At 31.3% G+C, this 13,437-nt stretch overlaps 2 protein-coding genes across 5 annotated transcripts; both read left to right on the top strand.

Annotated features, from left to right (window-relative positions):
* The first annotated feature begins 234 nt into the window (after positions 1 to 234).
* LOC140049114 (uncharacterized) lies at positions 235 to 7,457 on the top strand. Its single transcript, XM_072093942.1, has 10 exons — positions 235 to 348; positions 678 to 791; positions 1,284 to 1,459; positions 2,352 to 2,441; positions 2,821 to 2,979; positions 4,120 to 4,368; positions 4,896 to 5,081; positions 5,453 to 5,608; positions 5,695 to 5,976; positions 7,316 to 7,457. Exons 1-10 carry the CDS (start codon positions 237 to 239, stop codon positions 7,424 to 7,426), a joined length of 1,635 nt encoding a protein of 544 aa, XP_071950043.1. The 5' UTR covers positions 235 to 236; the 3' UTR covers positions 7,427 to 7,457.
* On the top strand, positions 7,404 to 12,610 carry LOC140049115 (uncharacterized). Of its 4 annotated transcripts, none has more exons than XM_072093945.1 (7): positions 7,404 to 7,497; positions 8,065 to 8,281; positions 8,719 to 8,865; positions 9,299 to 9,475; positions 9,567 to 9,866; positions 10,318 to 10,641; positions 11,470 to 12,610. In XM_072093945.1, exons 1-7 carry the CDS (start codon positions 7,438 to 7,440, stop codon positions 11,739 to 11,741), a joined length of 1,497 nt encoding a protein of 498 aa, XP_071950046.1. In that variant the 5' UTR covers positions 7,404 to 7,437; the 3' UTR covers positions 11,742 to 12,610. The 4 variants fall into 4 exon arrangements, with proteins under 4 accessions (XP_071950046.1, XP_071950044.1, XP_071950047.1 ...); XM_072093943.1 differs by having other exon boundaries at positions 9,284 to 9,475; XM_072093944.1 differs by lacking the exon at positions 7,404 to 7,497 and adding an exon at positions 7,522 to 7,598 and having other exon boundaries at positions 9,284 to 9,475.
* The last annotated feature ends 827 nt before the right edge of the window (positions 12,611 to 13,437 follow it).

Genomic DNA, 13,437 nt, shown 5'->3' with positions numbered 1-13,437 from the left:
ACCCTGTGACATGCTTTGTCATGCCACAATGTGTTTTTGTATTATTTTTTTTTACCAATTAAGTAATATGCCATTTTAATATCATATAATAATTATCCACTTTGACCAAGGAGGATCAATTATTGCAACAACAACATTAAAATGGTTTCAATGCTTTTAAAAACCAATATGTAACAGTGTAAAAAAAATAATATAATGTGAATTTATTAACATTTTTTTATTAAAAAGCTTCAGACATGTATCAGGATGCTGTCACTGATGTCACAGTTAAACAAATGTTGAAAAGTCCACGCTATACAAAAGGATACACATCAAGAGCAGGACCATCAAAGGAGAAAACCAAATCTGGTAAAAGATGTTTATTACAGTTAATTCAAATTTAGTTAAAATGTCTTTATTGTTATTGTAATCTGCTGTAAAACATGTTTAACTGTATAAAAAAAGTAGTCTATATAAATTGAACAATACAAAACCACAAATTGGTACAAAAATGATTTAATACATATACATTAATTTAATATAAAAAGACATGTTTATACAAAAAATGATTCATTACTGTAAACTTTAATTCTTGTCAAGTTAATTTGATTATAAAGCTTAATGTTATTGAATGTTAATGTATTATGCTCCTTATTACAAGTTAGCATCATATTTAATTATATCAACACATTTTTCAGAAAGTAGACATGAGAAAGAGAAAAATCCCACAGGAGCATCAACATCAAAACAGGAAGCCAAATTTGCTGAAACCTCAAAAAGTTCAAATTCAATGCCAAGCCCACAAAAGGAGGGTAAATATTTATTTTGAAATGTGCTTGATTGTGCTGTTCATACATAGTAATGATATCAGAAATATTGAAATGGTTTAATGAGCGGAAATTTAATCATAATCATCAGTGTATGCTAATGAACATATTATCTTGCAAGTTACTTTGACAGTTAATACTAGTATTTGTATATTGTATGACACTGCTGTGTAATCTATTCAACTTGCAGTACAATGTGGTTAAATAAACTCATCACTAAACCATTGATTGGAAAGGATAATGTTTAGAATACTTAAATATTGCATTGGAAATACCTTTTCTTTTAACAAAACAGTTATAGTGTCATCCTGCTCTATATTCTCAGCCTGCCTCTATCTGTCTTGTCTGTTTTTACAATCATCAAGATTTAAGTAAAAAGGAATAGCTTTATTATGATGGATTTCTATTTTATTTTTAAATGTTGAAATGATATTGAATTAAACTGTTGTATTATGTATTATTATTTTATCACAACAGAACCACTGTATGAAGAAAAACTTGATAGACCACAAATTCCTAAAGTGGTCGTGAACAAAGTTGAAAGCCAACTTCGCTCTGTAAGAATAGGTGGTGACTCTAAAGTGGACAGCAACAAGTTTGTTATGAACCTCTGGGACTTTGGAGGGCAGCCTATATATCATGTGATACAACGGGTAAATTGTATTGATTTACCTAATTTCTTAGTTTTACCTTTAATTTAGTATGCCTCCTGTTACAATACTACAGTAGTAGTAATATATTATTATGCCAGAATAGCCAATCACTGATCACCGTTTACCCATAACTTTGTTCAGTTCAGTTTGAGACACCATAGAATAAAGATATACTTATACCTTACTAAAGAGTTTGTACTTATTAATACATATACCTCTTTCTGAGGTTTTGTTGGGATCAGGATCTAGTAAAATTGTCTTTTGGCTTCGTTACAATTTCACCACTGACACTCACTTGATTTGAAGTAATAATCTACCTCCAAGGTATTACAAAATTGTTATCATATGTTGGTCTAATATGGTAACAGTTATAAACTACAATTATTATTATTACAATAATTATTATAAATTATTTTATTCTTCATTTAATTCAATACAGTCTCTAGTCCCTAATTACCAGAAACCAAACCAGACTTGAGGTCAAAAAAGTTCCAAATTCTTTTTACCTTTAAAAATACATTTGGAATATCAGAATTTCTGTAAACTCAGACATATTTTGCCAGCCGAAGGGTATCCAGGTTTAGAAGACTTTTAATAAAATAGTATTCATTGATGTCTACCATAATGTAATATTAGCATAGATGGATAGCAAAGAGAGAGAGAGAGAGAGAGAGGGGGGGGGGGGAGGGAGAGAGAATGTAATAATAAAACATTCATTATTTATTAAACCATTAATTATTTATTAAACCAATGTTTAAGATTGTAAATGTTTCCAAGATGAACATGCAGTTTGTGAGGAAAAAAATAAGTATCAAATATTTAGTTGTGCCAGTATACTGACACATGTGTATAAACGGTTTTTAATACTGACAATTATGATTATGTTTAATAGATATTCATGGTGTCTTATGCTGTTGTATGTGTGGTATTTAACCTGAATCAAGATCTTGATGCCCCAGCTAAAGTTCGTGATCCAACAACTGTAAGTAGATTTTACAAATTTAAAATGTTCTATGTACTTGAATATACATAAAATGTTTATTTCTTATTTTATTTTATTTTTATTCAAACTCATTCAACAGCGGGAAACCCGCCCCTTACAGAATGGAATAAACTATACCATATAAAAATATATATAAATCTTAAAATCTAAATCTTCCTTTACCTTAACAAAAACTGTGCAAATATCAGAGGCCTGATACATGATTGTTGTTATTTCAATTTCAATGATAGTGTTATTTTTCTATATAAATGTGTGCTGCTATTATTACCACAATAATAAGATAATTTTCCACAATGTTTTCAAACTACCTGTTTAAGAATTTAAAATGAAAATTTTGTTCATTTTCTTTGTGATTTAGGGAAAAATGTATGAACATCGAATGACAAATCTTGAGTTCATTCTGTTTTGGATTCGTTCAGTTTTTGTAAACGTAAGAACAGGACAGAAAAACAAGATAATGCTGATTGGTACACATTATGAGAGCCTTGGTAAAACTGAACAAGAAAGACAACAAATGGTACATATGTTATCATATTTTGTTTCATTAAACATAACAAAATTGTATATTGCAATTGATTCATTGGAAACAATATGTAGTTTCATCCCTAACATTGGCAACCATATATTGTGTAATCAGGTGGGCGATTGTTTTATACGTCATGTCATGCTCATACTATTAGGTGCTCATGAAGAACGATTAGAAATACAACTAGTATATATAACCTTAAATATACAGTTCAAAACACTTAAAGTGTAATTTTCACTTCTAATTTAATTGTTTAACGAAATAACATTGTTTTTGGATTAAAATTGCTGCTGTGCAATACATTTTGCGCGGCGTTTGTTTGCAAGGTCCCTAGCTAGAAAGCATATGTCGTACCACCAAGGCAAAGAGATTCAATAGGGACCCCGTGAGACAGGGGAGGGAGACTAGAGATAATGTTGTTCTAGCTTTTAGGCCATAAACCCAAATCAATACACCCATATCTAGTAAGTAGCCTAGTTAGGTCCCCTAGCTAGAGTAGCCCTATTATAGTCTAGTAGGCTAGTAGACATGGTTGTCTCTCTCTCTCTCTGACCAGTCGTTGTCGTCTTCACGTGGTGGGTAACTAATGAAATGGCTATGTCTTGTTTATAATTTTGCGCTCCAGCGAACACAGAAAACTAGCCATCCTGTTTCGTAAAGTCCCTATTATGTAATCAGGTGGACAGTTGTTTCATTGTCATGACATGCACATACTACTGTACTGTGCTGGCTTATGATTAAATGATTATCTTACCTTAATTTCAATTTTTTTTAAAATGTAGGCTAAAGATTAAAAGTATTTCAAATGATATTTTTTTATAAAAATCTAAGATTATTTCATAAATGAGATACTACAGTATGTGCGCTTTCATTGTGATAATAATGTTCCATCTGTTAGGTCTATAATAAAACAAATAAAAGGGTATACAAATATCTATGATTTAGCAAACATTTTCTTATATTGGTATAATTATACCAGTGTACACTGGGTACATAAATGCGTGACATAAATTAAATAAAAGACTTGTTGCAGTTTACAAATGGGGTGGGGGTGGGGTCTTGGCTGGTACGGCACCCTTTAAATTTTCCCCATACATACGTTTAATTCCAATGTGATGTTATTTATTTTAGGTAAGGGCAATAGAGAATAAACTTTGGAAAGCCCTGGAAGGAAAACCATTTGAGGACATGGTGTTTCAAGAAGAGCTCTTTACCATTGAAAACAGTGTCTCATTTGAAAAGAGCGGTGCTTCTAAAATCATTCTCCAAATACAAAAATTAGTCCAGATGATGATTCTTACTTTGCCAATCAAATGGCTACAAGTACTGCAGGAAATACAAAAGTTACGAAAAGACAAACTGTATCTACCAACATCTGAGGTTAGAATATATACATTTATATAACAAAATTGATTGGTGTTTTAATAATAAGTGTTTAACATCCATTACATTTGTTTATTCTTAAATCACATTAAAGCATTAAACCCTGTTTTTGTTATTGCTGCATCGAATGGTGTTAAAGTGAAAAAAAACTTGTTATTGATAGTAACATTAACAGTATCCCTGCTTTGCTGTCTGTGTTAATTGACCGTTTATGGTGAATCTTCAACAAATGTTTATCAAACAGGAATGGTGCAATTCTTTTAGTGCCAAAAACCAAATGAACATTTTGTTTGGCAATAACAATTATTGAAGTAAGTAAGTAAGTGGTGAACCTTGAGTTTACTGTTGGTTAGGAAACTTTCAGATGTCAAATCTACCCTTGCATGATAAAATATTATGTCCTATATAAACAACCTTTCAACATTAACGAAATGATTGATAACATCAACAGAAAACCAGTTTGTAATTAATCAACATTTTTGTTTTCGTTAAATTTTTCATTATAATATTTCTTTGCCTTTTAGATTAATGATTTACTTGCTAGTTGTAAGATAACTGACAGAAAACAGTTTCTTGAGTATTTGCACGACATCGGTGAGATTCTGTTCTACCCAGATGACAAGATCCTCAAAGAAAAAATTGTTATAGATTTGATGGGAGTAGTTGACAAGTTCAAAACAATCATCACAGTTATAGATCCCAGCCTTCAGGTTTGCAAACTTCACTTCTTTGAGTGGTGTCAGTCATTGGTGAATATCATATGTAAACATTGTTTTTCAGTGTGATGTATTTAGCTGTAAACATGTAATATCTGCCACACAGAGAACGAAATTATATCTTATTAATTCTATTATATTCTAATACTAAAATATATGCTTATAAACGTATTACTGTAGCACTCCCATTAAGGGAAGACCCAACAAAGTGTCCACTTAATAGATGTTAGCTGTGATGTTAACCTCATTCATTGCACAAGTAAGTTTCAATAAGGTTGTCCTAAATAAGAGGTTTTACTGACCAGAAGAACAGTAATTACTTTGTTGCATTGACAAATTACACTTGTGCTTTTATATTTTTGTAGCCATCTTTGAAACAGCTTTGGAGAAATTTAAATGGGGGTAAACTAGATGAAAGACTGTTGCGGCATATATGGAAGGATGATTCAGATGAGATGATTATCTTCTTTGTGTCTCTGATGCAAACCTTTGGGTTAATGTGTGAAAAAAGGAGTAAAGAGGTATTTACATTTTATTTAAAATATTTAGTTCAATTATTTTTTCATATATTCGATCTACTACTCATGTTCCATTTTTGTCTCTATAGAATGTTGAACGAACGTTCTATGTTCTTTCACGCCTAAATCCCCAACGTGATGATACAAAGGCTGTTAAATATGAAGAGAGACGTGCTATTTCTCTCTTTCATGACTTTGATGGATACCTACCAGATGATCTCTTTCAACGTGTCACAACAAAATTTATTGAGGAATTTCAAATGGAAGATGTTGAGCCTACATTGTCCTATGAGCATGTAGAACTGCATATTGATGGCCATCATTTTGTGGTTCTAAATGTAGCTACCATCAACAATTGCCGTTTGTTTCAGGTAAACTTAATAAAAATGATGCTATAAGACTAAAAACTAAATCTGAGAAAGTATCATCTAAGGAACATAACTCTAAATGTTTAATTACCTCTGAGAAAATATCAGTCTAAAATAAAATTAAAATAGAAACATTATCAGTTTCAGATTTTCAGTTATATTCTCCATTATAGATATAACATAATAAAATAACAGTAAAATGGAAATAGACTAAAATAAAAAGCAAATGATTGTTCAACATTTACTTGAATAAAAATTAATATAAGTAAAACACACTAAGCATTATAGGACAGACAACCAGAAACATGTTGGCAGAAAATCAGTGAAAATATTGCAATTATCTTGCCAACACCTAAAGGTGTTTTTAGTCGCGTGGAAGCGACTCTATAGTTCACTATGTCGGTCGGTTGGTCCGTCTGTCTGTCTGTCTGTCGGTCTGTCTGTCTGTCTGTCTGTCTGTCTGTCTGTCTGTCCGTCTGTCTGTCTGTCTGTCGGTCCGGTATCACTCTGCGTTTTATCGCTTTCTGACCTTATCTTGATATCAGTTTAATCTAGCTAGGTCAATTTTTCACAGTATATTCCTTATGGCCAGGAATCAATGTGGTTATGTTTTCACGGTGCGCAATAAAAAATTACGCGGTTTAACGAAATCACGTTTGTAATCATATCTTCACAACCATGAATCACAATAAAATAAAATTTGGTACTCATAAATTTCAGGGCATAAATCATCATATGGCAATACAATTACGTGCGTAGCGCATGTAACGCATGCGTACGCGCGCTTAACATTTTCAAAATTTATTTTCAATGAAATAAGAGTACGTTTCAGGCAATTTTAAGCGTTTAAAAAATTGCCATGAGTGCGCATATTTTTGCACGCGCACTGCTTGTTAAATGTTATTGCGCACTCTTTTTGCCCGATTTCTGTTTTCTTGACTTACTTTTCAACTCGAAATTACGTTATACGAGCATGTCAAAAGTGACAGGCTACGCACGTGTAAATTAAAAAAATATAAATGTTTTTAAACATTTCAACATTTTTAAACATGTTCAGTAATTTCGGTCAGTATAGTTCACTATGTCGGTCGGTCGGTCTGTCTGTCGGTCTGTCGGTCTGTCTGTCGGTCTGTCTGTCGGTCTGTCTGTCGGTCCGGTATCACTATGCATTGTAGCACGCGACTTAATGGCTGTTGGCCTTGTTTCATTCATCTTGTATGTTTATAATATTACATATAGATTATATATAGATTATAGATTAAGTGGCAATTGCTTTAATGACAATTAAAGAAAGACAATTGTCAAATGAAAATAAAACAAAAATTGATTTTTGATATTGCAGACAACAATAGTTAGAACAGACATGATGAATGCTGCTGGCCTTCCTGAAGATGATGATCCAAAACCTAGCATCTGTAAGAAGGTAAGTAATAGTACCCAAAGACAACAATAGTTAGAACAGACATGATGAATGCTGCTGGCCTTCCTGAAGATGATGATCCAAAACCTAGCATCTGTAAGAAGGTAAGTAATAGTACCCAAAGACAACAATAGTTAGAACAGACATGATGAATGCTGCTGGCCTTCCTGAAGATGATGATCCAAAACCTAGCATCTGTAAGAACGTAAGTTAATGTAAAAATAATGTTTATGAGTTGGATATGTAGAGATTAACAATTTTGATGATTAAACAAAATTAAACAATACACAATAATTAATAATTTATTTAAACTGTAATGTACACTTAATAGTAAAATAATAATGTATTTTGTATTTGAATATGTTTTGGTGATCCTATTCGGAAACATGCTTACATGTTATCATTCTTTGCTCCATTTACTAATTTTTAGTTTGTATAATTATTTAAATAGCTAATACTACTTTTTGTTGTGGGTAGCAAAATACTCAACTAAATCAAAATCGGGGAAAATATGGCAATTATCTACATTAAAAGGTGTTTTTTTTTCATTCATCTTGTATGTTTATAATATTGCATATAGATTATATATACACATTTTTAGTTTGTATAATTATTTAAATAGCTAATACTACTCAAAATAATCAACTAAATCAAATTATTCTATTTTATAGGTACTAACATTTCTTGAAAAAGAATTGCACTTTTTGAGTGAGAAGAATGCACATGGTGTTAAAGTAAAGATGTACATCCCTTGTGTGTGTGGTTCAAAAGGTGAACATACTCATATGCATGTTGTACGCAAATTTGACAAAGATGTGCTGCCATGTGGAAGCAGAGGAATGGAAGTGAAACGTTATCGTAATCTGTTTGGAGACATTGTACTAAAAGGTAGAGGATTTGTTTTGTGTATTATCCATCAGTGAAACTTTTAATTTAGGATGAAGTAAAATAAAAAAAAAAATTTCTTAAACCAAACAAAATAAATGAGGATTCAAGTTAACAATTTCGAAAATAAAAAATATATATATTCTTTATTTATTTAAGTATACTTAATGGATATAAGACATTTTATTTGCATCATTCATGTAAAAATGAATAATAATTGTATGTTACTTCATTATAAGAAGTTACAATCTTTCAACTATTATATAAATGCCATAAAATGTAGAAAAGTAGAAAAAAAAACTTGTTTTAGATTTTTATAATAATTCTGTGTCATCATCATTTATGATAATCCACAGAATAAAAAAAAACAGTATTATTGAAGATGTACATCTAGTTTATACAGTTTGTAAAATGTTGCTTTTCAATTTATTTTTGTTTAGCATCTGAATCGAAAGATCGTACAAAACAAAGCATAGCTCTAGATTCTGACAGTGATGGTCACAGCAATGCACAAGCTTCTACTTCAAGACTTCAAAGAATCACTCGTAAAGTGAAGAGATTATTTTCCTCCAAGAAGGATAACAAAGGTGCGGTTGATGGTAAAATATGTATTATGAATGTTTATCATCATCATCGTACACTACAATTCTAGGTTTTTAATGTTTAAACCATGCGATTTTTGAATGCAACTGACTTTCACAGATATACATTAATATCAACACTATACATCGCAATATACTGTATGTCAACAAGTTGATGGTAAAGTATTGAAAATAAAAAACTGTTCAGCTAATACAGAAATTATCATTAGTGTATATTTTTGAAGATCATCATTTTTAAATCTAATTCCTGAATTGCCAAACTAAGACATTCATAAATAACTAAATTTAATTTATGATTATTATAACTAAAAGAGTAATACTACATAAAATAACAATACAAAACAAGCAATTGTACATCTTGGTTTAACTTTATCACTAATTTGTTTTTTTATTGTCATTATAGCTTCTACCTCAAAAGAAGCTGGTAGACAGAAGAACATAGATCCAGAATCTGATACTGATGATGATGATGATGATGATACTGTTGATACTGTTGCTAAGTCTCATAAAATGATGAAGGGGAAAACATCTCTAAAATCAAAAGTTAAGGGATCTAGTAAACGAAGGAGGATGTCAGATGTCAAGGATAACAAAGGTATATATTATGATAAAATAATTATTATGTTTAGTTACTATTGTGAAGGATTAAAAACACAATAGAAATAAAATTTTGTTTTTCGATATAGACTATGTGGATGACCTAACTATTGATAAAGTGTCCAGAGAGATGGATCTTTCCTGCAGACGATTTGGTGTTCGTTTGGGGCTTACATGGTCTAAAGTGAATACTATTTTTGATAATGAAAAGCAAACAGATAAAGCTACAGCAAAGATGCTCAAACATTGGAGGAGAAACATTGGTAGTGACCTTAATCAGCAACAAGTATTGTGTACTGCACTAAGACAACATGGTCGTAATGATCTTGCTGATCTGCTGTTTCACAAATATGTTGACAATGAAATACACAAGGTTATCAAACATTCAGGTACATTGCATTTTATATTGTAATGATTCGTGCCATTAAATAGTATACAAGTAATGAATGTTTATGAGTATACACCTACTTTTGATAAAAGGAGAGGCAACAATAGCCTCGCCTCTTGTAACATGTGGTTGCTCACTCACCGTGTAACAAAAATGAACATGCAAAATGAAATTGCAGGTACTTGTGTGCACATATAACAACATTGCACTCTCAATGACATCATTAAGAGAGCAATAGCACATATAAATAAAAAATTACTCGCAATTCTCAAATTAAATTAAGAATCTTAGGTGTGTTATAAAATCTTGCTCATGAATGCTTTTAAAAAAAAATATTCTGATAATGTTTATTTTCTATGGACGAGAGATTCCGAAATAAATATTGCATGGAATAGGGAGTTGAATTTAATTGAAACAGAACTCATTACCTTATTGCTTTTATTATTTCACAGCTTTTTTTGATGATCAAGATCTCTTATTCATCTGTGACAATTTAAATCAAAGTTGGAGAAGACTAGCAGTGCGACTTGGAATCAAATGGGACAACGTTAATAAAATTTCAGACAAAAACAAACATGTAGAAGATGCCATAATGGAGATATTGGTCCAATGGAGAAATAGCTGTCAACATGGAGAAGCACAACAGCTACCTACAATGATCAAGGCTTTTAAACAACAGGGACGTGTTGATTTAGCTGATAGCCTGTGTACAAGATATGAATACAAAGATGATGTCAGTTTAGAAGTTGCAGTGTTTACAGACCAATCAGGACAAGGTGGGTAATGATTGTTATAAAAACAAATGTTATATGTATACCTGATACTACTGTAGAAATAATCACTTTTGACTTTCTATTGTCATCAGCAATCATTCGATAAACAAGAAATGTTTTAAATGTGATTAAGCTAATTTGGGTTCTCCTGGGTTCAATTCCTGTCATATGTCAGGATGTTTTATAATGAAAAATACAACTCCACCCCCAAAGACTTGTAATAAGACTTCGTTTATGTAGAGCATCTTGTGTATATGTTTGTCTTGTGAATGGGATTGCCACCTTAAGAAGGATAGTGATTGAATTCGCTTATGATTATCCTTGGAAATTTGCCTAGATATATAAAAACAAACAAACAAAACTGTGTCTAAAATGAACACGCATCTGAAAAAACATAAAAGAGAATGGTCCATGCCTTCCCATTCATCACCGATAAAACAAGTGTATTTTTACTGGCCATACAGATGCCTCCAATCAGTAAACTACATCCAATATTGACCCATGTTTCAGGGGTACGATCAAATATTTATGTAACTTATGTTGTTGTGATGAAATTGTGCAATATGTATTTTACGTAAGGACACATTCTTTGTATATTTTCGAGGGTTAAGTTTTCTTGTATTCAGGAAATATGTTAGCTATCTTGTAATTCTAAGAATAAAATAATAATAAAATAATTAGTAATTAGGCTCAAGCATTATTCATGATTTCTGCCAACACAAATAGAATGTTACATTCCAGAAATGTTGCTTAATTTCAGCACCTGAATGTTTGAAGAAAAACAACCAAATGTATTTTATTTAATGAAGTCAATTAAATGTGTTTTTACAGGATGCTTAACAGACTTGGACTTCCTGATAATTTCTGAGAAGATGACAGATTGGAAGAATTTCTGTAGGCATCTTGGTATTGCTGATGTTGAGCTATCACAAACTGAGAGAAGGTTTTCAGCGCTGACTGTAGAAGCAACAATGGAATCACTGGTACAATGGCGATGTAAGCAAGGAAGGGATGTGAAACAACAAGAGGAAGTAATAAAAGCCTTGAGAGCAGTTGAGAGAATGGATATTGTAGAATTACTAGAAACCAAGAAAGAGATGTGAACCAACGAGAGGAAGTTGTAAAAGCCTTGATGGAAGTTGAGAATGGATATTGTAGAATTTCTAGAAACAGTCTAAAGTGTCTATTCAAAACCTACAGTAGACCGTATAAACTGCAGCTATATGGTAACTCAGTTCAACAAATAAACAATTTGTATGAACAATAGGAGATACATAGTTAATAAAGGACAATATAGAAGACCTATTGAAATAATGTTATTAGAAGTGCAAGATACAACTATGTTTTAATAGACCAAAGTAATACAAGTACTTTAACATAGGTCACGTACCTGACATCATGAGATGTCAGGTATGTGAATGACAAAATATTGTTATATTTGTATGTATTTTTGTATCTGGTTAAATCATAACAAAATATAATGTTGCCATTCAAAAAGGCAGTATTCCAATTTTGGACATGGAGTTGAACAAATAGACTGCAGGCCTCTACAGGTTACTTAATCAATCAACAGCCTGGACTCTTCTCAAGCGTGTGGTTGCTCAATCTCTCTCTAACAAAAATAAATTCATAAAACTGAATTTCAGTACCATACTGTAGTACATTTAGTTAATGTCATATGACCCACAATCGTCCAATCAAATTGTTAATAAAACAAATGTATTATATTTGTGCAATGGGAACAAAGGAACACATTTTCATCTCATGAAATTATTTGTTGTTGAATTCAATTAGAGGGACTGAATTATCCTAAATGATGTGTTGTTGAATTTAATTAGAGGGACTGAATTATCCTAAATTATTTGTTGTTGAATTCAATTAGAGGGACTGAATTATCCTAAATTATTTGTTGTTGAATTCAATTAGAGGGACTGAATTATCCTAAACTATTTGTTGTTGAATTCAATTAGAGGGACTGAATTATCCTAAATTATTTGTTGTTGAATTCAATTAGAGGAACTGAATTATCCTAAATTATTTGTTGTTGAATTCAATTAGAGGGACTGAATTATCCTAAATTATTTGTTGTTTAATTGAATTAGAGGGACTGAATTATCCTAAATTATTTGTTGTTGAATTCAATTAGAGGGACTGACTTATCCTAAATTATTTGTTGTTGAATTCAATTAGAGGGACTGAATTATCCTAAATTATTTGTTGTTGAATTCAATTAGAGGGACTGAATTATCCTAAATTGTTTGTTGTTGAATTCAATTAGAGGGACTGAATTATCCTAAATTATTTGTTGTTGAATTCCATTAGAGGGACTGAATTATCCTACATTATTTGCATTGTTTATTTTGATGTCTTGACACATTAAACTCTGCCAATGATATATAGTGTGCATCATAAGCATCAATATTATGATTATAAATATTATTATGATTAGAAGGCGTACTTGGTATAACTTGGGATTATAAAACCACACGTTTTGAAATAATTTTTAATCAGAATTCTAATCAGCTGCTGTCTAGTGTGTGTGACGATCAACAGGCTTCTGAAAACCTAAAACAGAATGGTCCTTTCTCCCCATTCATCACAAAAATAAGATATTTTTACTGACCGTACAGATGCCTCCAATCAGTCAATCACATCCAATATTAGCATGATGTGTTTTCTAGGAAAAATATGTTAGATAAATTATGAATAATTCCTCCAAACCTTTGAGTTAAAATAACGTTTGTGAGGCATTTGATAAATAGGCAAACTCCCTTAAAATGTCTTGACTAAAAAAGTTTG

The sequence above is a fragment of the Antedon mediterranea genome, chromosome 5 (genome assembly GCF_964355755.1).
Source record: "Antedon mediterranea chromosome 5, ecAntMedi1.1, whole genome shotgun sequence".
Classification (NCBI taxonomy): Eukaryota; Metazoa; Echinodermata; class Crinoidea; order Comatulida; family Antedonidae; genus Antedon; species Antedon mediterranea.
Note: the sequence above shows the minus strand (reverse complement) of the source record. Positions and strands in the feature narration are given on the sequence as shown.